The following is a 26,287-nucleotide window of genomic DNA, read 5'->3' on the forward strand; positions in this document are numbered from 1 at the left end:
TTTTTTTCGGGGACTTTTCTGAAAAACTTCAGATGTGTCCCCTCTTGCTTCCAAACCCAAAGGCAGAAAAAATAATCTGAAGATGGCTACCACGCACAACAAGCTCCAGGGCACCGTCTGACGTCACGCAGGGGCCGTACCTAGCGCCAAATGGTTGTCGACAAAACCCAGAATGGAGAAGAAAAAAAAAAAGAAAAAAAGACTATTCCGGACTCAACCACTAGATGGCGGAATAACGGACAGGATGTGAATCCAGAAAAGGAGTCAATTTTGCAAAGAGTGGAAAATAACAGTTTTAGTCTATTATGAGTATTTGGTGGCCGAATAAATATTCTGAATCACTGACATCAAAATGTTTGGAACACACTGAGAAACCACTGAAACCCATCAGAAATTAACACTGAAAACATGACAGCCTATCCATGTTGTTTCAGGGCATTGTAGAAAGTTGGTTTATATAAGGGCCTGTGTAGTTTCCCCTTTGAAAATGCGATACGAACTGCATATTAAGTGTAGGTTTACGCCTTTAAATGTATTTTATACTTGGAACCCTAAGGATGGATGCAAGTCACTCCCTGCCTGTGTGCACGTGTCTCCAGGCGAGAAACTCCAAGCACGTAACTTTTCTGCATCTTAAAGACACCTGATCAACAAAAATGTTCTCTACCACATATTTAGCTCTACTAAATTCCATTTCTAGACCCTACAAATGGGATGGTTAAAAGAATTCCAATAAACCACATAAGGACTCTGTGGATAATGTATGGATAATCCTCGATAGACTGTCAATTTGAAGGCGGAGCAAGCCCCATCATGGCCGCTCGGAGCTGTTGCTCCGTGGTGAGCCTTCTTCTCGACCTCCTAAACAGCGCGCCGAGGCATTGTTTTCCTTCCTAGGGCAGCGATCCCGCCACCGGATGACAGGATGATTCCCTGGAATTAGATTTGACCCGTATCCCATCGAGCTTTGCAGAGATATCCATGCTTGCGACGGAGTGGACACCACCGGCTCGTATGCCCCGGGAGAGCAGACCAGCTGAGGAATCGGCACCTTCTCTCACCATGGGAGCTGCGATCACTCTGGCGATGCACAGCTGGCGCGCTGTGTGAAGCCGATGGGAGGAGACAGCACCGATCTCAGGCAGTTCCCACCCGCCATTGCAGGCACTCACCGCAAGAGTAAACACGGTGAGACGGGGCATTATTTAAACATCACCGGGAGCACCGGGAGTCCCAGTGGTAAGCCCAGGAGGCTGGGACTCCCGACACTGTCCTCCTTAAACTATTATGGCATTTGGTATCGATACTATACAAGAGCCTTTTTCTTTTTTGGAGATGCCTGACCCCAACATGGCGCCTGCTGGGGATCGTGACCGGGGGTCAAAAGCAATCACCCTAAGGGAGGCTCCCTTTAGTAGCTACAGCGCAGAGGTGGAAGTTTTGAGGACCAGAGGGTACCTAAACTGGGCCCTCATAGAACATACGGGATACACCTCGCCTGAACTCCAAATGGCACCCACCAGAGACATCACCACAGAGAGAGGATGACCCTGCATCCGGGTCCTGCTGTACCATCTGGAAAGAGGCTTAATAGAGAAGTCCAGCCTCAGGGTCACCAGGATACACAGATTCCTTTAGTTAGCGCATCCCATTTCCCCTTCTACAGTGGGTGCCTTTCTCTACCAGCCTGACTTCCTAAAATGGCCCCCATAAGTATGCCCTTGTTTTAAATCACTCCCACTTCCCTTGTTGGGGATGGATCCAGCATTTTTTGCCCTGGAGTCTAAGACCCTTCTGAGAGTCCACAGTGACAAGGGAGTCACACAGAGGAGGACTAGGATTGATCCCCTTACCACCGGGAACAGTCTTCTACCCCGCGGGACGTCAGACACTGTGTTCACGCTAGGTTTTCCACCACCTCCCCTTCCCCCTCCTCTTTCCTCCTTCATTCTTCTAAGTGTGCCTGTGACCAAAGCACTCTTCTCCTAATGTTGGGAAGGAATCCAGCATCTATGCCCTGGAGTCTCAGCGACCCCGCTGAGAGTCCACTGTGACAAGGGAATCACACATAATGGAAGACTAGGAATGATCCCGTTACAAGGGGAGCTGTCTCCCACCCAGCCGGACTTCAGACACAGTTACTTCCTCGTCTCCTGGCTGTGTCTCCTACTCCCTCCATCATTCTTTGCTTGCCTCCTCTATTCCTTTCCTCTCTCCTGAATCTCTCTCCCCTGCCTGCTTTTTTATCCTTGTGCCTATGCTCCGCTTAATCTTCCTCCCCGTCACCCATTTACATGACCCCCCTTACCCTTACACGCCATGAACTAGCGGAGGTAACTTGTAATTGATGTACCTTCCGTAGCAATGTGTAACTTGTAACCTATGTAACTCTCATGTAAAGCGCTCTGATACCTTCAGGTCTAGCGAGCGCTCTATAAAACTCAAGTAAATAAATAAAAATAATGACAATTTGATAGTCTACCTAATTTTCACCCTGGGAAAGAATTCTGGGTTAAAGACTTATTCTTATAAATGATCATAAAAGGTGCAGTTTGGTAAAGCATTTAGTAGTTTATGGAACCTTTGACCAACATTAACTACAGGAAAGTCACATGCCGGACATATCAGATATGCATTTGTGAGGGATTTAAATAGTAGGAGTAGTTTCTTTTCTGTAACTCCAGTTCTGTAGTAGGGGTATCTCTGTTATAGTCATAATCTAGTGAATAGTCCCGCCCATGTGCGTGGACCCTGGAGCAATAAAAATAATCTAAGTTGTCAAGCCATGCAGACCTGCATCTACACAAGAGAGTATTCAAAGACAGATAATGCAGCCTATATCCACAGGCTACACTGTCCAGTACTTCAACTAGAAAATTCAACCAACATCCACCAACAGCACTGCCTGCCCAGCTTTTTCCACAGAGAAAAACCTGCCTCTACCAGCAAAAAGCCTCTGGAATGATAGAGAGGAAGGAATGGACAGACAAGCCCCATAGGCTGCCATTATGTGGCTCAGAATAGGATACTGTGCCTTTAAGAAAACTTTCCAGAACTTTTCCAGTATCCCAGAATGCACAGCAGGTCCCTTTTACTTTCAGTTTTTTGAAGGCGTAACACGCCAGACCTGTAGCATTCCTTACATTAACATTCGTCTCTCCACCGGGGAGGAGGGCGGGCGCTTATGACTATAACAGAGATACCCCTACTACAGAACTGGAGTTACAGAAAAGAAACTACTCCTTCTGAAGTAGGGGATCTCTGTGTATAGTCAATCTAGTGAATAGAATGGCAAGCCAATCCCCACACCAAAACAGCGGTGGAGAAGACTACAAAATAATACCACTACTGTGCGAACAAATTTCGCAGCGAAGCCTGCCCAACCTGAGCATCTGCCCTGGCATCCGTGTCCAGACAGTAATGCGCAGCAAAGGTATGGACCGACCTTCAAGTGGCCGCCTTGCAGATTTCTGCAATCGGAACATTACGCAGCAAAGCAGTCGTGACAGCTTTGTCCCTGGTGGAATGAGCCTTAGGTTTACCCCCTAAGGTCTTATTAGCCTTTAGGTAACACAATTGTATACAGGACACAATCCACCGAGAGATGGACTGTTTGGAGGTAGCAAGACCGGTCCTGACTGATCCATAATTGATAAACAATTGGTCTGACCTACGAATATCTTTGGTCTTATCAAGATAAAACTTCAACACCCTCCTAACGTCCAGGGAATGTAGAGACCTTTCTGCTGGAGAGGAAGGATTCTGAAAAAACGTAGGTAAAGTTATGGTCTGGTTGACATGAAAATCAGATATAACCTTAGGAAGAAATTTAGGGTGAGTACGCATAACAACCTTAGCAGCATGAAATACCGTATAAGGTTCTACGCAACACAACGCCTGAAGTTCACTCACCCTGCGGGCCGATGTAATGGCCACTAGGAACGCCGCCTTCCAAGACAGATGCTGCAACGAAGCCTTGTGAATAGGTTAAAAAGGCTCCTTCATCAATCTGGACAGCACCACATTCAATTCCCATGAAGGCGAGGGAAGTCTGACAGGAGGGAACACTTTCTTCAAGCCTTCCAAAAAACTCTTGATCACAGGGATCTGAAAGAAGGAAGTCTGTGAAGGGCATTTCCTGTAAGCAGTCAAAGCAGCGAGATGGACCTTAATGGAATGGAAATTAAGGCCAGACTGCGCCAAATGCAAAAGGTACGGAAGGATGACATCTTCCTTACATGTCGTCGGGTCAAAGTGCTTGGACTTGCACCAGATGCAGAACCTCTTCCACTTGTAAGCATAGGACGTTCTAGTGGAAGGCCGCTTAGCCTCCTTCAGTATGTCCATACAATCTTGTGGTAGATTCAAATGGCCATATTGCACTATCTCAGGAGCCATGCCGCCAAACTCAAAGACTAGAGGTTGGGGTGCACCAACTGCCCCCTGAACTTCGTGAGAAGGTCCAGCCTGCACGGCAGCCGTATGTGAGGAAGGAGACTGGTGAAGAAGGTCCGTGAACCACCACTGTCTGGGCCATTCCGGGGCAATCAGGATCATCCGCGCCCCGGACTGGGACAGCTTGATGAGCACCGCCGGAATCAGGGGAATGGGTGGAAAAGTGTACAGAAAGCTGTTCGACCAGTCGATCCATAGCGCATTCCCCAGCGTCCCCCGCTGGTAGTACCTGGATGCGAAGTCTCGGCATTTGCTGTTTTCGGCGGTGGTGAACAGATCTACGTCTGGAGTTCCCCACCTTGCGAAGACGTCCCCTAGTACCTAGTCGTTTATGACCCATTCGTGGTATTCCTGAATCAGTCTGCTCAGTGCGTCCGCCTGAACATTCTGCACACCTGGCAGATGCTTGGCCGTAATCGTCAGTCCTCGGGCCAGAAGCCAGTGCCAGATCGACTGCACCTCCTGCGACAGAGTGCGTGATCTCGACCCCCCCTGCTTGTTGAGGTAATACATCGTGGTTGTATTGTCAGTTTGTACAAGCAGCGAGTTGGTCTGGAAGGACGGATGGAAGGCCTTCAATGCCAAGGAAACGGCTCTGAGTTCCAGGAAATTGATGTGGTACGTCTACTCCAACGGGGACCACTGTCCTTGTATCTGTAAGTCTCCGAAATGCGCTCCCCAGCCGTGGAGAGACGCATCCGTCACGATACTCTGCGGGGGAATGTCCTTGTGGAAGGGAACCCCCAAGGAGATTGTCCGCCGAACAGCACCACTTCAGCGACTGAATAGCATGCAGAGACAGCCTTATCTGGTCGTCCCAAGAACCGGTCCTCTGATCCTCCAAGCACTCCTGCAGTGGTCTCATGTGCAGCCGTGCGTGAGGCGCGAGGAAGATGCATGAGGCCATCGATCCTAGCAGCGAAGACACCTTCCTCACTGTCGGCGATGGAGCGGACATAAGAGCCGGAGCCTTTCGAAGGAGTGATAACCGTCTGTCCTCCGAAGGAGACACGCTTGCTGACAGCGTATTGATGGAGGCCCCCAAGTACTGTATGCACTGGACCGGAGTCGGGACAGACTTGGACATGTTGACGTGCAACCCCAGCTTGTTCAAGAGAACGCACGTCTTCCGGAAGTGCGCTTGTGCTTCCGAGGAGGAGAAGGCCTTGATCAACCAATCGTCCAGGTACAGGTAGACAAACACCTTGTTCCTCCGCAGGTGTGTAGCTACCACCGCCATGCACTTCGAGAAGGTCCTGGGCGCAGACTTTAGCCCGAATGGCAGTACTGTGTATTGATAATGATTGGCGCCGACTTGGAATCGCAGGAACTTCCTGTGCTTCTGTGCAATGGGCACATGGAAGTACGCATCTTGTAGGTCTATGGCACAGAGCCAGTCTCCTCGTTGCAGCTGAGGGTAAATCTGGTGCAACGATAGCATGCGGAATTTCCCTCTGCGAATCCATTTGTTTGCTTGCCGTAAATCCAGAATGGGCCTGAACTCATTCTTGTCCTTCTTGCGAACCAGGAAGAACCGAGAGTACAGATCTCTTCCCCTTTGAGACAGAGGTACGTCTTCCACCGCCTTCTTCCTCAACAGGATGTCTGCCTCCGCCTGGAGCTCTCGCAGTTGATACTGTGAGCTTACCGGCGGAATCGCTGAAGGCGGGCTGATGAACCGAAGACTGTATCCATTGCAAACAATATTCAGCACCCACTTGTCCCGAGTAATTTTTCTCCACTATGCCAGAAAAGATTGAACGCTTCCCCCCCCCCACTGGAGTGGGTAACGGTTGCAGGGGAAGTAACCGTTCAGGGCCGAGACCCAGCCGGGCCCTTGGTCGCTGTAGCGGACTGCTGGCCTCCTCTACCCTTCTGGCGCTTCTGGAAGGGTTTCCGAACTGCTGCTGCTGTTGGTGCTGCTGTCCCGAGGCCTGCCCACGCCCTCTGCCTGCAGCCCCTAACCGTCTCTGGAACGGGCGCTTTTTCTTCTCAGGCTTCTCTAACCCGACAGCCGTCAGGGTCTCTGCCTCAGTCTTCATGCGGGCCATTTCGTCGTCCGCATGCTGGCCGAACAGTGTTTCCCTCGAGAAAGGCAGGTTGGCCACTCTTTGTTGTGCCTCCGGTTTGAGTGAGGTAAGGCGAAGCCAAGCGTGACGCCGTTGGTTGATGCCATGACAATATCCATGTGCCACTAACAGACACATCCGCCGCCGCGCTGATAATCTGATTTGACACCAGCATCCCCTCACGCAAAGTCTCTAGAAAGTCCTCCTTGTCGCGAGGCAGCAGCTCCGCGTACTGCTGGACTGACTCCCATAGGGCACGGTTGTAGCACCCCAACAGGGCCCCGGCACTTGCCGCCTTCATGGTGGTAGAAGCCGTCCCACAGACCTTTCTGCCCGCCGAGTCTAGCCAACGGCTATCCTTATCAGGCGGCACTGTCGAGGAAGGAGTAGTAGTATGCTGCTTCCTTGCCGCCGTCACAATGACAGAGTCCGGTTTCGGGTCCATCCTCAGAAAGGTCGGGTCCGATTCCAGCGCCTGATACTTCTTCAGGAGCCTTGAGGGGGCTGGTTTCGTCACCGGAGTGAGGAACAACTCCGTAGCGGGCTCCACCAATCCCGGCACCAGTGGCAGCAGGGGGCGAGGCAGGTGCTTCTTGTGCAGCGTCTCGAAGATCACGGACGTCGTAGGTGTTGGCACCGTCACCGTGATCCCTAGCTTGGCCGCACCCCTCAGTAGCACCTCGTGGAAGGAGACTACCTAGTCGACAGGCGATACTCCCGTCCCTGGCGAGTCAGACAGCGTCGGCGAGTAGTCCCTGGCAGATGATTGGGTGCGGGATCTGGCTCTGCGCCTCCTGCGGCGTCGCCCAGATGTCGACGACTACCGTCCACGGCTCCGTGAACTTCCTCTCCGTCCGGAGCGGGAGCACGATCTGTTGGACTTCGGCCGCTCAGCCGGCCTCGCAGGCGACGGTGACGTACCCTGGCGCCGCGGCCGCTGAGTCCTCCTCGGCGGCGGCAGATACCTCGGCAACGACACCGACCGTGGCGGGGCCACAGATGGGCCCGACGGTGTGTGAGGTGGAATGGGAGGAGGAGGCGGCGGAATGGGAGGAGGCGGCGGAATGGGAGGAGGAGGAGGCGGACGAATGGGAGGAGGAGACGGAGGCGGAATGGGAGGAGGAGACGGAGGCGGAATGGGAGGAGGAGACGGAGGAGGAATGGGAGGAGGAGGAGGAATGGGAGGAGGAGGAATGGGAGGAGGAGGAGGAATGGGAGGAGGAGGAGGAATGGGAGGAGGAGGAGGAATGGGAGGAGGAGGAGGAGGAATGGGAGTAGGAGGAGGCGGAATGGGAGCGGGAGGAGGAGGCGGAATGGGAGGGGGAGGAGGAATGGGAGGCGGAGGAGGAGGAGGAATGGGAGGAGGAGGCGGAGGAGGAATGGGAGGAGGAGGCGGAGGAGGAATGGGAGGAGGAGGCGGAGGAGGAATGGGAGGAGGAGGCGGAGGAGGCAGAGGAGGAGGAGGATACACCACTGAGTACACCGAGCCCGGTGACTCCGTTCTCTTCCCTCGTGACCCCGAGGGACTCCGACGGCCAACGCCTCCTCGACGGCGAACGCCTCCGACCGGTCCTCGACGTCGGGGATCCCCTCGACGGTGACCTTCTCCTCTTTGCCGACGGCGAATGGCGACCCCACCTCGACGGCGAGCGCCTATGCCGGGACTGGTCTCGACGCCGATGACTCAACGGAGAAGTCGACGGCATCGACGAAGATGCTGATGTCGTCGACAGCGGACTGCTCAGCTCCCTAGACGGCGAGCGTCGACGCCGTTTCTCCCCAGAGCCCTGGGGAGACGGTGAGCAGACTGCAGCCATCCCCCTCGACGCCGTAGTCTACGGCGAATGGGGACGTTTGCTGGGCTTCCTGCCCCTGGGGAGCCCCCCAGGGGCCTCAGCATGGGCAGAATCAGCCCATCCTGACCCACCTTGTGCCCTCAGCCTTCTGTCCTCCAGGCCTTGGAGCCTGATCTTCATCCTTTCTCTCAGGGTCCTGGCTGAGAAGGATTGGCAAATGTCACACTTCTCTGGAACATGGGACTGGGGAAGGCAGACGATGCACACCCTGTGTGGGTCCGACTTGGCCTTCTTTCTTTCGCACTCTGGGCACTTGTCAAACAAGCCAGGCATGTTGACAACACAGAGCACACACAAGAAGGAAGGCAACAAGGTACTTAATAAGCACTTGAAAAGTGAACAAATTCCAAATAAACCCTTGAAAAGGGAGAATTCAATGCTCCAGGGTCCTGCTAGCAGGAGCCGGAAAAAAGAACTGAAAGTAAAAGGGACCTGCTATGCATTCTGGGATACTGGAAAAGTTCTGGAAAGTTTTCTTAAAGGCACAGTATCCTATTCTGAGCCACATAATGGCAGCCTATGGGGCTTGTCTGTCCATTCCTCCCGCTCTATCATTTCAGAGGCTTTTGCTGGTAGAGGCAGGTTTTTCTCTGTGGAAAAAGCTGGGCAGGCAGTGCTGTTGGTGGATGTGGGTGGAATTTTCTAGTTGAAGTACTGGACAGTGTAGCCTGTGGATATAGGCTGCATTATCTGTCTTTGAATACTCTCTTAAATTGTCAAGCCATGCAGACCTGCATCCACACTTACGTGATTATTTTTATTGCTCCGGGGTCCACATGGGCGGGACTATTCACTAAATTATGACTATACACAGAGATCCCCTACTACAGAACTAGCAGTCCAGTCAGTGCTGTGTTGCCACACAAAATGCCGCACGTTATGTTATACTGGAGGATCTATACTTTAACCTCTCCAAAAAAGCCTCCATCACTGACACCATACACCAGCTTATTCTCCCCAAATGTTTCACTAAATGTATTTTGATGGACAACTAAGTCTGTTTCATCTAAGCAATGTGCAATAAAAACTTCAGAATGTAGGTAATCTCACAATCGGTGGCTAATATTTCCTTTTCACTACACCAGATTACAGATCAACTTCACCTCACACCATAGTTTGCAGGCTTTGGGCCTCATTGCTTCTCTAGATACATTTATATTCTGTGTCAATATATAGGTGGCTGGGTTCTAGCACAAATCACGCAGCCTGATATAACATGTTGAGATTGGGTTAAGAAATTCCTCAACCAGTGGTATTTATCCACAATGGTTCACTCTGAGTTGACTAATCAAGTTTGTCTCTCCCAAGTCAGCGTAAATGGGATCACTGTATACACCTGCTTGGGTATTAAAGTATAGGCAAACCTTTAGAAGTAACCAAAAGGGCATTCTCTGATTGGAGCCCTGAATAACAGCACATTTATACAAATTGCTTCTACACAGTGCTCCATTTCTCTTGCATAGCAGTAACTTTTGCTGTCACAACCACTAGATCTTCCAAACATTTAAATGACAGTCCACAGTCATTCAGCAGTTACTGAATTGTGCACATTCTGAATTGTGCACATTCTTAGTTGTAGCCAGTTATGCCTGATGTCATTATGTCCATCAACATATTCAGCAAGGCAATAAAGATCTTGAACAACTGGATTCAAAATACAGGGATTCCTAGCACTGAAGCACGGAGTCTTAATGTACTAAGAAATCTGAATGTGAGTGGACATAAGTTACCTCCCAGCTCAGGTGTACGATAGGTGGTATTCATGGCCTGCACCTGTAGTAAATGTACTTAGATGTAGCTGTATGTAGTGATTTTGACAAATGGGTTCCACCATTTAGCTAATCGGGATTTTTTTGCTTTTCACTGTTTTTCTGAGTATTTATGCTGGGAGTCTCACCCACGGTAAATTCACAGTATTTGGAATGTGCTTGTTTACCACTGCTGTTTGCATTTTAAGATAAGACAGCTGCCGTGCAGCTAGGTTAAGGGGCACTAGGCTGCTTAAATGTAAATGCATGTGTGGGCTGAGTGTGTAAGACTACTGTAGTGTGCAGCGCAGCATCTGCACAAAGGTGGTCTGTCGTACTAGGGATTCTGCAAGGATTGGTGCGGACCTGGGGTAGGCCTTATAATATGAATCAGGCAGTCATAATGAAGGTCTGTAGAGCTTACTGGAAAATCAATACTACTTTCACTGTATGATACATATAGGTGTTAACGGTACTAAAAACTATTTCGCTCCACTGAAGCATACAGGTTCAAGCATGTTTTTTAGTTCACAACACATTACATTCATAACTTATGGTATTTCAGAAATTGTCCTACTTCTCTTGCTTAACTCCCCCCTTTCCCCCACCTTCACCCTGGAGCAAAGTTAACTACTTTGCTCCCCAGTAGAGGAAACCCAAGTCTCCCCACACAAAAGGAGCAATTATCAGTGATTGAACAGGCAGGGATGTCAAGAAGGGGTTTAACTGAGGTCCTTGGAGAAGTTCTTTCCAGAGAAAACTTGAAGCCACTGTTGGACCTGGCCCATTTTGCAGGATCACCCCAAACGATTTGCCTTCCTTCTATTTGCTGCTGAATTAGTTTTTGTTGGCCTTCGGACTCCAGCCACTTTACCACTGCTAACCAGTGCTAAAGTGCTCGTGCTCTCTCCTTGAAACAGGATAGTATTGGCTTATCCACAACTGGCATATTTAGTTTAGTAATAAGTCCCTAATAAAGTGGTACTACATGTATCCAGGGCCAGTAAATTAAATGCTACTAGTGGGCCTGCAGCACCGATTGTGCCATCCACTTAAGTAGCCCTTTAAACATAGCTCAGGACTACCAATGCAGAGCCTGTGTGGGCAGTTTTAAATTGCCATTTAAACCTGGCAAAATAACTTATCAGTCCCAAACCTTCCTTTTTAATACATATACGAGTCATCCCTAGGGGAGGCCCTGGACAGCCCAGCGACCAGGGTACAATGCATTTTAAAAGCATTACATGTACTTAGTTTTACATGTCCTGGTAATGAAAAACTCTTAAATTTGTTTCTCACTACAGCAAGGCTGGTCTCTACTGTAGGATAACATTGGAGTTGAGTTATTACATTTCATGGGTGTGTTTCAAAATGGGAAGAGATAAGTTGGCCAATGTTTGGTTTCTCTGGAATCCCAATTTTAAATCCTAACTTATGTTGAAGACTGATTTTAAATTACAATTCTTAAAATGTCACTTTTAGAAATGTTCTTGCCTTAGCTATTTGGTGCCTGCAGCCTGCCTGGGTCATATGACTGGGTGTAGCTGACAGATAGCCTTTGTGTATTCCTCCTAGACAGCCACACAAAATGGAAGCTTAGGTTTGACTGGATGGGCCATCACTTGAATAGGCTGTGTCCTGTCTGCACATACCCTGCATTGTCACTTCAGCCAGCTTGGTGCCAGGGTAGGTAGGTAATTCCATGCACTTCAAAGATATGGTCTAGTTTCTCCCACCTACCAGGGCACTAGGGTATAAAACAAGGACCTCAGACACACTCTTCAGTACACGTCTGGGCCTGTGGATACTCTGCCAGGAAGGACTGCCACTCTGCTGTCCTCTAGCATGGGACAGAAGGACTGGACTTGTATCTCTTGAACCCAGAACTCCAAGGGCTAGTTGGCTGGAACGGAGCATCTAGTTGTCTGCACTACATGCAGCAGATCCGACCAATGCTCCACAAACCAGGATTCAGGGTACTCTTGTTTAGCAGGCCTAACTTGGGCCCTGTAGCTGCCTGCACTCCATTGCGCTCGGTCTGACCTAGACTTTGTCCCGATCTGGCGTGACCAGATAGACAGTTGGAGCTTTATGCCTCTTGCCACTCTTTGCACTGAAAACGTTACAATTCAATATCTCTGGTTCAACTAATTGGATTGTCATTTTGGTCTTGTTTTATTAATTAAAATCTACTCAATTTTTCTTACACCGTGGTGGGCTCTTTTTGTGGTGTGTTTTCACTGTGTTACGGTTTAAAGTGTTGCACAAATACTTTACACAAAGCCTCCAAGTTACACCAGACTGCTCTGTGCCAAGCTCCCAGAGGGGCAAGCACAGGTTGATTTGGAGTTTGCTTGTGTCCTACCCGGACAAGGATTGTGGTGCTGCTTGACCAGGGCAGTAAATCAACAGCCCAATTTCTTACAGTCGCCAATTTGGATGGCCACAGAATGCTATTCAGGAGGGTTGGGACAGGAGTGGAAGGATGATGTGGCATCACTGGTTTGACCAGGAGTGCCTGGCCACTAAAGCTTTCCATCTTCAACCCCCCCATAAACTCTCCTGCACAAAGTAGAGACTGTTGTTAAAACACTGGTCCTCAGAGTCGAGGGCGGTGAAAAGGATGCCCAGATCGAAGAAGCCACCTGATGCCCTGCAAGGATAGACTAGGAACTAACCACAATAGGTCTCTCCAGGGCCAGTGGCGCCGACCCCATTATGGGCCCCCAAATACCAGTTTGAGGGAAAGACAGACTACACTCCCCTTCCGCAGGTGCTATGCAAGACTGTAAAGAGGCTCAAGTTCCTGGGGTGGGCAGTCCGGAAGGTGTTTTGATGGCTGGTTGCAAAGAGGCTGTGCACGTTACCCCCACCAGCAGGACAGGAGCACCAGGAGTCACAGAGAAGGATAGCACAGGGAGCCAGCAAATCCAACTACTGACAGACTGCATCAGTTTAAAAGCAAGGAGATGAGGCAAAGTTGACGAAAATCCATTCAATGGGCCCAAAGATCTTCTAATTTAAAGACTCGTGCAAAAAGAAAGAAAAATGAATGTGTGATGCTCCTCTAATTTCTTTCCAATACCCCAGGGAGGGCCAGTGTCCTGGGGTCGGTGCAATCAGGATTTATATCATTTAATTATTTCCCTTTAGGGAGTGGGAGTGTGTGGGCTCCCCTCCCTTTTGTGATTTCAGCCTACAAGGCCCCATCTCCCTGGGAACAGGCGCAGCAATAGCTGGTCCCAGGAACCAGAACAAAGAGGGGTTGGTATAAGAAACAACCAGCCCTGGGGATCCCCATCCCCGGAGCAATAATGAGTGGATCAGCTTTGCTCCCGCCTGCTGGCAGGAGAAGAATGTATTGAGGCTCTCGTCCAAGCACCAAAACTGCAGCTGTGTTGCTCCCACCTGGGGTGGCAGCTCACAAGGAGGATTACTGGCAACCCAAGAGTGTTGCAGCACCAGTGTGTCACCCGGAAGGCACAGGGGGTAACCTGCTTGGCTGCTAGGGCCTTAGGGTTGTCCCTGCAGCACCAAACGAATACCGCATTATTCATGGATGCCTGGGGTGGGACCAGGGCACCCATACATAAGGAAATGGAGGCGGCACGAGGCCACAATCAAAAGCGGTGTAGCCACTCAAACATTTACTTTGGCTACTTGGGATTCTCTTCTTGAGGATCCCCAAGGAGGGGCAGGCGCACTACAATCAGTTGGCCAATGAGCTGTGGAGAATTGCAGGATATAAAGCAGCCGACTCCAAGAATATTTTAGGGAAATTTACCCCCAAGTCTCCTAGGACATTACATTTATTATCCCGGGCGAGGTTTGCAATCACGGAGCACTCTGAGCTACATTGTTACGTTGTCAAGTTCTAGAGGACAGGGACCTCTTGTGGTTGGGTGTATGGCTGTATTATGTGGCCTGCAGACAGTGACAAAACAACTCCAACACAGTTCTACTTAAACTGACAAGCTTGATGAACCTTGTAATGCTTATAATTAATGCATTTGAGTATGGTTATGGTCCCCATTGATTTTAATGGTACATACATGGACAAAGTGTAACATGTAGGTGTTCTATTAACGTGGAGACACCTTGACGGCCAGCAGGCCCACCTTATATATATTGATGTGGCGACTTCTTCACAAAGCCAGCAGGCATGATTATATATATATATATATATATATATATACACACACACACACACACACACACACACACACACACACACACACGACACCCCCCTTATATTGGGATGTTCGACCTGGTACGAGGGGTGTAGGGATAAGGATTATGGTGTTCAGAACCCATTAGAGGGGTAATTTGAAATGAGCGTTTCACTTAAGGAATCTCCATCTACCAGATGTAGGTAATTGTAATTCAATCCATATTATTAAGGCGTGTGTGCGCTATAAAAGTAATTTTCCTTTTTAAAAGAAAAAGCACTGACTAAACAATCTGGGAATTGTCATTGCATGCCAGTGAATTGGGATTGTTAGCTTACACCAACTGAGTAGACCTTGGACCGCTCTGCTTCGCTATCCAAAAGCGAGCCAAGGGCAAAATGGAGTACTTGGTTCCCAGGAACAAGAAAACTGCATATCTATTATTTGCGAAGGACTCGCATCTTTTGCAACTGCCACCCAATTTCTTACACAAATCAATTCAGGACAGCAGCAAAGTCCTACAGCAATGGTTCTAAACCTTACAATGCCCTAGAGGTTAGGGAAAGAGCAAAAGAAAATACTGCCCCTCCTCCAAGAATATTTAACTACTTAGGAATTTTTTTTTTTACTTGAGAGCTGTAATTAAATAAATTTGAGGCTTGAACATATAGTAGCTGGCACAATGAAACGCACAGTTTGCCTCAAAGCAAACACCTATAAATGGTATTTCAACTAAAACCACTGACTAATAAAATAAACTTAGTATGAAAATAAAGAAATCTAAAATGAAGTCTTACCAGGGGTGGTGGTTTCTGAAGAGGGTGGCGTGAGAATTGTTTGAGGGACGTTCGACGTGTCTGTTTTCACAGGCATCAAGCTGATCCGTCTGGCAAAAGAATTGAAGAAAGAAGCTTGAAGACTACTTTCAAGAACTGAATATTAAATTACATGCACAGCCCAAGCTCATAGTTCATACCAGTGTTGACAAAGTGGAGGCAGGAGCATGACTTAGTTTGCTAATCAAAAAGGCTTCACATAAAATTAATCACATATGCTTAATATACAATTTAGAGTTTGTTCTGTATTAGGCATTACAAAGCATAAATAAAAAATAATGCCATTTCATTGTAAACCTCCTACAAGAAATAATTTACAGAGCACATCATGCTCCAACCATTTCAGACACTTCTCCTGGAAGAACAGGTCTTGATTACAAGGTAGACAGAACAAGCACCAAATGAATCACAGAAATGCTAGCCTTAGTGTCCAACCACTTCACTGTACCTCCCACCTTCAATGATCAGCCAACACTGATTTTTTCTAACGAAATAGAGGAACACAGCAGGTAAGCTTCAAGCCTGGTCAGATAACTAATCTCGTTTTAACAACTCAAGATCCCTATACCTTGGGAAACTGAGATTTACATGTCTTACAGGTCTTCTGCCCTTGCATACATGTTTTGTTGCCTTCTAAGTGCTCTAAATCACTGATATGTTGTAATCCTCTATGTAAAGCATTCTGACGCGCTCAGGTCTTGTATACACAAAGCAAAAGTGATCAACAATACCAGAATGGAGCATCTTCAGGAAAGTCTCAAACATGTTTAAACCTGGCCACGTCACCCTAAAAATAATTGAGCACAACTTTTAAAACCGCAGAGAAACAGCAACAGGGGCAAAATTAAAGTAACTTTTGGTAACATTTATGATGGTGGATACTAACAGCAGATTCGAGCCACTGTGTATCTAGAAGAACTTTCTGCATTACCGCCAGCACACTGGTGGATGGAGTCAGTAGACTCTTGGGTCCCTTTTATATCCAAAAGTGACCACACTGAACGCCAGCCTGACATCAGTTTATCAACAATTTCTGCCCCCCTCAGATGCAGATGCCAAGAGACCAACAAATTAAGCTATCAACAACATGCAAAAAAAACATGGGACATTATAACCAACAGGAAGTCCACTCTATAGAATGCGGGGGGGGGGGGAGGGGGAGGGGGGGGGGACACGAGGCTGCAACCTACAGTTAGAGTATCCACCAAAAAAGGTGAGTAACATGTTCTTCTCAGATACTTCCACTACAGATTCCTCACCATTTGAATCAATACCAAAGTAGTACATCCACCCAGACATGAAACGGTTACACCACCTTTGGAAGAAAAGAGGAACTAGTTTGTCTTGGAAGACTGTTGTTTAAAGAGGATACACCGATAAAGCCTTATGCTCACTAACACTGAGACGAAGCAATCACATTGGTGAATACAGTTTTCACTGTAAGGCGCTTAAGCGTGCAACTGTCAAGTGGGATAAATGGCACGCATCAGAAAGGACAGAAAAATGGAAAGAACAGAAAAAATTAAGCTTGCACTACGACAATTAAGTTGGTCAGTGGAAACATGAACAAAACCCTTTCATAAACAGGTAATTGGAGATATGAAGGGTTGGTAAGGTAAACTAATATGGCTGACAGGTCCGAAAGTAACCTTTAATTATGCCAAGAGCAAAGCTTTGCCGGGCTGAACACAGAGCAAATAGTGGGTCAGACAACTCGGTTGGCAAAAGGGCAACTTGCATGCAAGCACAACACAAAGCATACCCACAACTAGAACATCGGGTCTTAGTGGAAGAGCAGCGCACAGTCAAAATGACTTCCAACGCATCAACTGGAAGATAAGTACCTCTCAGTTGGTCCTGCTCAATATCCACCTATGCAGGGGCAGACTATGGAGGTATAGGTGCAGCACACAGCCCCATTAGGAAAGCAGTTCCTCCTGAAACAGCACTTTAGGACGGAGCAGTCTCCACACCAATCTACTCTTCATTCCACTTCACATTCTGCAGAATGCACAGGGTCATGGTGAGAACATATCACTGAGCCCCCACAACCCTATTTGTTGCAGTTAACCATGGAGGTTAATCAAGTTACTTGCCTTCAGTAACGCCTTTTCTGGTAGAGACTAACTGCAGATTTTTCACCTTAGAATATCCCCATGGCATCAGACAGGATCTGGAAAATCCTGTGCAGTACCTCTGACCTTCAGAAGGTGGCACCATTGGCTCTGCGACATGTGACATGTGACGCCTATATAGGTCCCACACCTGCAAGCCCGAAATCAGTTTTTTTTTTAATGACAACTTCTTTCCCCAGATGCGGAGCCACATCAGAATGACTGCGACTAGGGTGATAAAACAATGGAGGACCTTCCAGTGGAAGGAGTGCAGTTGGCAACCAAAAATTCCTGCTGGACTAAGCAGGCAAAGTGCCCTCACAATGGACCTCACAGTCCAGACAGTAGTGCTTTGTGAATGTGTGGAGCAACACCCTCGTACCCGCCTGACAAATGTTGAGGACAGGCATTCCTTATGCTAACACAGTGGTCGCAGCTTTGGCTCTGGTGAAGTGAGCCCTCAATACTTCTGGAGGCTGTTTCTTTACCAACGCGTAGTAGATTTTAATACATAGTACAATCCATCAAGAGATGTAATCTTTTACACAGCCTTTCCTTTATTTGCTCCAGAGAATCTAGTAAAATGCAGATTGTCCAGCCAGTAGTCCTTGGTACGATCAATATAAAAATGAATGACCCTCTTTGGATCCAAACAATGGAGGCGCTCCTCCTCTTTAGAGGGGTGTGTCGAAGCCAAGAACATAGAAGGAATATGCTACTTACCAGTCTGCATCTGTTCTTGGCATGTAGAGCTGCAGATCTACACACTTGTGCATAGATCGCCATCTGGTGTTGGGCCCGGAGGTTTGCAGTTTGTTTTTCCTCTTGGAAAGTCTTTGGAAGTCACGAGGTCGGTGACTCCTCCTTTGGATCGTATTGCGCATGGGCTTCGGCTCCATCCTCAGATTGTTTTTCGCCAGCAGGGAAAGATGGAGCGTAGTAATAACAGTGAAGATGCCCATGTGTGTGTATCTAAATAAGATAAACTGGAACAGAAACAGGTAGCCGGGGAGGCGGGTGGGCGTGTGTACATCTGCAGCTCTACATGCCAAGAACAGATGCATACTGGTAAGTAGCATATTCCGTTCGATGCATATGAGCTGCTGATTACACACTTGTGCATAGATTATATAGCAGTTGCCAACCTTAGCGGCGACCACCCGTATCTGTTGCAGTGGTTTGAAATAATGTTTTGAGTACAGCCTGGCCCACACTAGCTTGTTGCTTAGTTTGCACATCTACACAATAGTGTTTAGTGAAAGTGTGCGGTGTTGACCATGTAGCTGCTTTGCAGATATCATCTAATGGGATGTTCCCTAAGAATGCCATGGAAGCCCCTATCTTCCGTGTAGAATAGGCTTTAGGGGGAACGGATAGCGTTCGTTTTGCTTTGGGGTAGCAAATTTGAATGCATTTTAAAATCCACCTAGCTATCCCCGATTTTGAGATGGGGTTGCCCTTGTGTGGTGGAGAGAAAGATACAAACAGTTGTTTGGTCTTACGGAAAGGTTGTGTTCCCTCGATGTAGTAGAGTAAGGCTCGTTTGACATCTAGTGTGTGCGGAGCCCTTTCTGCAACGGTCTGTGGTTGCGAGAAAAATACTGGTAGTTCTACAGATTGGTTTAGGTGAAAGGGAGAAATGACTTTAGGGAGGAATTTTGGGTTGGTACGGAGAACAACATTGTTATGGTGCATTTGGAGAAAAGGTTCTTGAATGGAATGTGCTTGTATCTCACTGACCCTTCTAAGGGAAGTGATGGCTACAAGAAAAGCGGTTTTCCATGTTAGGAATCGTAGTTCACATTTGTGCAGAGGTTCGAAGGGAGGCCCCATTAGCCTTGTGAGAACGATATTTAAGTTCCACAGAGGTGAGGGGGCACTCTGGGGGGAATTATCCTTTTAAGGCCTTCCATGAAGGCTTTAATGGCAGGTACTCTAAAGAGTGATAGATGTTGCCTGTTTTGTAGGTATGCTGCAATGGCTGCGAGGTGTAGTCGAATGGACGTATAGGCTAGATTGCACCTTTGTAGGTGGAGTAAGTAGCCTATGATGTGTTGAATGGACACGTCCAGGGGATTGATGGTGGTGTTATGGCAATAGACAACAAAGCGTTTCCACTTGGCAGCCTAGCACGCTCTAGTGGTAGGTCGTCTAGCTTCTCTGATGACGTTCATACAGTCAGGGGGAAGATTTAGGTACCCGAATTCTAGGATTTCAGGAGCCAGATCGCAAGGTTAAGCTGAGCTGGGTCCGGGTGTCTGATCTCTCCATGGTTCTGGGTTAAGAGGCGTGGAGAGAGGTGTAGTTTTTGGTGCGGTACTACAGATAGTTCCAGCAGTGTGGTGTACCACGGTTGTCTGGCCCACGTTGGAGCTACTAGGATTAGTGTGAGGGAGTGTTGTTGTAGTTTGCGCACCACTAGTGGAATGAGTGGGAGAGGCGGAAAAGCGTACGCAAATCTGCCTAACCAGTTCATCCATATCGCATTTCCTTTGGGCAAGGGGTGTGGGTATCTGGCGGCGAAGCTTGGGCATTTTGTGTTTTCGTGGGTGGCGAAGAGGTCTATCTGTGGATGCCCCCACATTTGAAAGTACGGGTGAAGAACTTGCGGGTGAAGCTCCCACTCGTGGATCTATTGTGTCTGCTGAGCAGATCCGCCACAGTGTTTTGGACTCCTGGGACATGCTGGGCTAGGAGAAATATTTTCTGGGGTATGGCCCATCTCCATATGCTCTGTGCTAGTTGAGAGCTGTGGAGAGTGTGTGCCGCCTTGTTTTTGAATATAATACATGGCTGTCATGTTGTCTGTGTGAATCAGGACCGCCTTGCCTGAAATCTGTGTTTGAAAAGATTTTAGGGCTAAGAAGATTGCTAGTAACTCCAGATGGTTGATATGGAGTAACTTTTGTTGAGGTGTCCATTTGCCCTGCATGGTGAGATGCAATATATGAGCTCCCCAGCCGGAGAGCGATGCGTCCGTTGTCAGTAATATCGGAGGAACCGGGTCCAGGAACGGTCGACCTTTGGAAAGGTTTGTGGTGTTCCACCACTGCAGAGAGCGATGGGTGCGACAGTCTACCAACACCAGATCTGTTAATTGACCCTGGGCCTGGTTCCACTGGTGCGCCAAGCACTCTTGGAGAGGACGCATCTGGAGTCTTGCGTGAGGTACTATGAAAATGCAAGATGCCATCATCCCTATTAGTTGCATGAACACTCGAGCTGGAAGGGAGTGTTGTGCTATGAATTTTGCGTGTAGAGCCTGAATGCTTGCAATCCTGGCTGGATTAGGGTAGGCTAGCGCTCTTGAGGTGTCTATAGTGGCACCAAGGTATTGTTTTATGTGGGATGGTTGTAGATGGGACTTTGTGGTTTACCGTGAAGCCCAGTTGGTGAAGTAGTTGGATAGTTGTGGACGTGTGTTGTACACATTGATTGTATGACCTGGCTTTTATCAGCCAGTCGTCTAGGTATGGGAAGACGTGAATGTGTTGTCTTCGTAAATGTGCTGCCACCACTGCTAGGCACTTGGTGAATACTCGTGGTGCTGTTGTGACTCCGAACGGGAGCACTTTGAATTGGTAGTGTTGTCCGTCCACTACAAATCTGAGGTACTTTCTGTGAGCGTTGTGCACTGGAATGTGGAACTGGGGGGAATTATCCTTTTAAGGCCTTCCATGAAGGCTTTAATGGCAGGTACTCTAAAGAGTGATAGATGTTGCCTGTTTTGTAGGTAAGCTGCAATGGCTGCGAGGTGTAGTCGAATGGACGTATAGGCTAGATTGCACCTTTGTAGGTGGAGTAAGTAGCCTATGATGTGTTGAATGGACACGTCCAGGGGATTGATGGTGGTGTTATGGCAATAGACAACAAAGCGTTTCCACTTGGCAGCCTAGCACGCTCTAGTGGTAGGTCGTCTAGCTTCTCTGATGACGTTCATACAGTCAGGGGGAAGATTTAGGTACCCGAATTCTAGGATTTCAGGAGCCAGATCGCAAGGTTAAGCTGAGCTGGGTCCGGGTGTCTGATCTCTCCATGGTTCTGGGTGTGGACGTGTGTTGTACACATTGATTGTATGACCTGGCTTTTATCAGCCAGTCGTCTAGGTATGGGAAGACGTGAATGTGTTGTCTTCGTAAATGTGCTGCCACCACTGCTAGGCACTTGGTGAATACTCGTGGTGCTGTTGTGACTCCGAACGGGAGCACTTTGAATTGGTAGTGTTGTCCGTCCACTACAAATCTGAGGTACTTTCTGTGAGCGTTGTGCACTGGAATGTGGATCTGGGGGGAATCATCCTTTTCGAACTGGAAGCTGTTCAGAACCGGAGCGCGAAGATTACATCCGAGCCCGATGGCGGAAAAAAACAATCTGAGGATGGAGCCGAAGCCCATGCGCAATACGATCCAAAGGAGGAGTCACCGACCTTGTGACTTCCAAAGACTTTCCAAGAGGAAAAACAAACTGCAAACATCCGGGCCCAACACCAGATGGCGATCTATGCACAAGTTTGTAATCTGCAGCTCATATGCCTCGAACATAGTGATTGTCTCACCAACGTAAAAAGGGACCACTACCTTAGGGCGAAAGGAGCCACACATTCGGAGAACCAGCTTGTCCTGGTAGAAGGTAGTGAACAGAGTGCCTGAAGCTCGCTCACTCTTGGTGCCAACGTAAAAGACACCAAAAAGGAAATTTCAAGAGTCAAAAGTCAAAGAGGGCTAGTATGCCAGGTTCAAAGTAAGAAAACATCAATTAAGTCAAAACCAAATGAAAGTCCCACTGGTGTGTAATGAAAGAAGACAAACATGTTGTACAAACCTTTGAAGAAAAAAGTCTCAACAGGTGGCTTTAATGGAGAAGGCTGAAACAGCAACCGTGAAAAAGCAGATATAGACTATAAATATCCCTTAACAGTGCCCAGAGCAAAGTCTTGCTGGGCCAACCCTAACACAATCCGTATTACCTCTGACAGTTTAGCATTAAGTGGGTCAACGTGCTTGTCTGAACACCAGTCCCTAAACCTGTCCAAATGGCAGGCATATACAGATCTTGTTGAGACGTCTGCCAGGATAACAACTTCGGGAGGAAGCTGGAAAACACTCAACTGTGCCTGCTCAATCTCCAAGTATGTAGATGGGGCGTGTGCATTGGTGCTGTGATAGGAGATCTTCCCAAAGAGTCTGCCTGATCGGAGGACAGATGCTCAAGACCAGAAGTTCGGAATACCATAACATCTGTGCCCAGTCCAGAGACAATAGGATAAGCTGGAACGTCCAGCTCGGATCTTTTTGAGGACTTGGGGCAAAAGTGGGATCAGAGGAAAGGCGTATAGGACTCCAGAGTTCCACTCCAAGCGGAACGAGTCTCAAAGCGAGAGCCACTTTGGAAATGCAGAAGTGCAGACATTGCTCGTTTTCAGAAGTGGCGAACAGATCGAGCCAAGGTTCTTCCCAATCGCAGAAGAGTCCTTGCACCACCTCCGGGTGTAGATGCCATGCGTGGTCCGCAAGGCATCAATGGCCAAGCTTGTCTGTCCTGGATTTGAGAGATCCCACCAGGTATTGTACAACCAAGATGATGTCCTGACGATGCAGCCAATGTCAAAGGTGCAGGGCCTCTAGGCACAGGGCCCACAACGCTACTCCGCCCCAGTGGTTGTGTTGTACATGAATACCTGCACCAGCCTCCCTTTGATGGATGGCAGGAAGGTTTTCAATTCTTAACAGATAGCCCGAAACTCCAACAGATTGATGTGGACCCGGGTCTCAACAGAGACCAGATTCCTTTGATCCTCACCTCCCACAGATGGCCAACCCATTCCAGGAGCAAGGCATCAGTCACCATTGTCAGCTCTGGGAAAGAAAAGGAGAGGGGTCTGCCGCTGACCAAATCGTGACCCAGAAGCCACCACTGAAGATCTCTTGCAGTCTCCCCTGAAATCAGGACACAGTCTGAGCGATTTCCCCTGGTGCTGCACTCACTGGGATTTCAGACGCCACTTCTCATGGAGTCTAACACCTCATACCACCTCTAAGTGGATGATACACAGCTATATCCAAGTATTCTTCTCAGGTTATTTGCCACCAAAAAAAACTCAGACATTAATTCATGGATGTTTCTTCGCAACCTAAAGATCCACCCACTTATGACCAAATTCCAGTCCAAGTGCGGGGGAGACAAACTAATTATACTATATATTTGGGAAAGCCTTGCTGCTTAATCACACCAACCCATGATTGAGCCGATGGTTTGACAAACAAAACCTAAGGGCCATAAAGGGGTTGGTAAGTGTATTAAATGGTGAGGTCGCACAAGCACACCATTAAATACACCCCATTTCCTCACATCCACCCGATATCAATATGGCTCAGTGCTTCAGAACAGGAGCTAGGTGTGCAGGGAAATCCTTTCTGTGAGTCGTTATTTACATAGTATTCTTGATCAGTAGATCTCGGTTTAAGAGCCACAACACAAAACTCGCACTGGGAAAGATAGTTTATGCAAATTCTACTGTAGAAGGAAGACATCTGTTGGAGAGTCAGCATGGAAACAATGAGCAGAAAGAGAAGGTACAGCTAAGGAGCAAAAGCTAGAAAAATAAACAATTTCAATAAAAATAATTTAAATGTAATTGGAATACAAAAAGCATAAAGTGACACGAATAAAACTGCTTCTATGTCATTCTACGAAATGTAGCTTTCTGTAGCAGGTGCTGCTATTTAAGCAGTGATCTCAGAAGCTATGCCTCCAGCAAGGCCATGTGATTTGTCGGCATCATGGTAAAAGCATTGGCAACTCAGTCCTGCCTTAAGTTTCAAATTCCTCATTTTTTTAATACAAATGTTGCTTGTAAATTGTACAACAGATTTCAGATTTTAAAGGATCTACTCAAACTATTAACTAACATGATGCTTTTAATAACGCTGAAATCGTTTTTATAGAAACACGCCATATGAACTCATTAGCAGCAAAATGGCCCAACACTTTCACACCATCCTACACCCAAATATGCGGTAAGGCACCCCAATTTGCTACACATTTGTCCAAAGAGCTAAAGGACAGAGGTAGACTCTGGCATCAGATTTCTAACACAGATAAAATTAAACTTATCTAAAGGATAAATCAGTTTTTTTATATGTAATATATAAAGCCATCACTATAATTATCAGTTACTGAAACTCTAGAACAAATTACAATGTGGATTTCTTTCTGCAAGTGCTGGTATTTGGATTCAATGGTTGGTCCAAATAATGACAAATAATGACAATTGTTGAAATGCACACAAAACCATTTGCATCCTGGTTGAGGAGCAACTGTAACTACTGGGCCACAGGTCCCACTTGGATTGTAAAGAGTATATTCATTTGTAGATCAATTTTGATTTGTGATATTAACCTTTTTTTATTGTATCTTTTTTATGGGTATTTGAAACTGGTGTGCTATCAGAAACGAGATGAGCCAGAGAAGTGGAACAAAGAAGTGCCTCCTCTTAGAAGTACATACTCCTAAGAGAAAACAACTAAAAGGAGAAACTCAAATGTTACTCAACACTAAGTTAAATAATTTCAAATGTACATGAATAAAACAGCTAGGAAATCAAGACATACTCGAAGCCTCGTCTGTAGTGCTCAGTCATAATGACAAAGTAAATTGTCTGGTGGTTTAAATTTCTCCCTCCAAGCTCATTATGCTTTTCTAACTCTTTTCATGGTTATTTCTTGATTATCCCCAAAACAAAATCAGGGGTACAAGATTAGAATTTCATGCCCAATTCCATGCGGCAGAGGCAGGAACACTTCTACAAAATATTCTAAAACAATTTTGTAATTAGGAAGGACCTGGAGTACAGAGCATCTGGAAATACATAGGATGAAATGCAGCAAAAACTCATTAAGATCGGATTATGTTGCTTAACCCTTCAAGTTGCATGTAGTGCTGTAGATTCACATGCTCTGCATACTCCTGCCAACTAGTGTGTTGGGCTCGGACGTTCGAAGCATCGACTGTAGAGCAGTACTCCCACAAGTGGTGGCTAGCAAGTAGATAGTACAGAGGCCTGCAACAGAGAGCTGAGGACAGTTTGACCAACTCTAGCATGCTATCCACGCAATAATGCTTTGTGAATGTGTTTTGAGTATCCATATGACAGCTTTACAAATGTCCAAGGGTATTATTCCTAGAAAGGCCAGAGTAGCACTTTGTGTGTGGAGTGTGGCGTGAAGGTAGGTTTCTTTTAGCGTTAGCATAACAGTTTTGGATGCATTTGACAATCCACCTAGCAATCCCAGCCTTAGAAATGGCCTGACCTTTAAAAGACTGCAAAAAGCCATAAACAGTTGTTGCGACTGCAAAAAGGATTTGGTTTGATGTAGTACATAGGAGCATTCATGAGATAAAGTGTAGTGCCCTTTCACCTACTAAGTCTGGACAAGGAAAAAAGTCTGGGAGCTTGACTGTCTGAAAAGGGTGAAATGAGGAGACCACCCTGGGTAAGAATTTCAGATTGGACCTAAGAACCAGTCATGATGGACATGGATTAAAGGTTCCTGCAATGTGAAGCCCTGTAGTTAACGAATACACCTTAAAGACGTTATAGCTACCAGGAAGGCAACCTTCCAGGACAGGAACTGCAAAAGGAATGAATGAGGTGACTCGAAGGGTGATTCCCTGAAGGAACCATTGGGGGGGAAATTACATGTTTAAAGATATTCACAAAAGCTCCGATTACAAGATTTAAGAGAGAGGTGTTCCCTGTTGTGTGTATATATATGCAGCAATAGCAGCTAGGTGTAGCTGAACTGATATGGAACCTAACACTAAGTGAAGGAGGTAGCAAATGTTTAGGACCATAGGTGTGAGAGGGTTTATGTGCTTTGGAGTGCAGTAGAGTACGTGCAGTAGTGGACAAAATGTTTCCACTTATCAGCATAGCAGGTGCATGTAGTGGGCGTATAGGGTTCCATGAATAGGTCCATGCACTCTTGAGGTAGGTCTAGGTAACCTAACTCTAGGACCTCAGGAGCTAAATCACCAAGCT

General features: G+C 47.4%; 1 protein-coding gene across 2 annotated transcripts in view; it reads right to left on the bottom strand.

The window, feature by feature from the left end:
• CHAF1B (chromatin assembly factor 1 subunit B) overlaps positions 1-26,287 on the bottom strand; it is a 237,299-nt gene that overhangs the window by 15,334 nt on the left and 195,678 nt on the right. For both annotated transcript variants that reach the window (XM_085621289.1, XM_085621290.1), the window contains exon 13: positions 15,095-15,183. In XM_085621289.1, the coding sequence (XP_085477415.1) occupies positions 15,095-15,183 (89 nt within the window). The remainder of the gene's footprint in view (positions 1-15,094; positions 15,184-26,287) is intronic.

This window comes from Triturus cristatus, chromosome 8 (assembly GCF_964204655.1).
Source record: "Triturus cristatus chromosome 8, aTriCri1.1, whole genome shotgun sequence".
Classification (NCBI taxonomy): domain Eukaryota; kingdom Metazoa; phylum Chordata; class Amphibia; order Caudata; family Salamandridae; genus Triturus; species Triturus cristatus.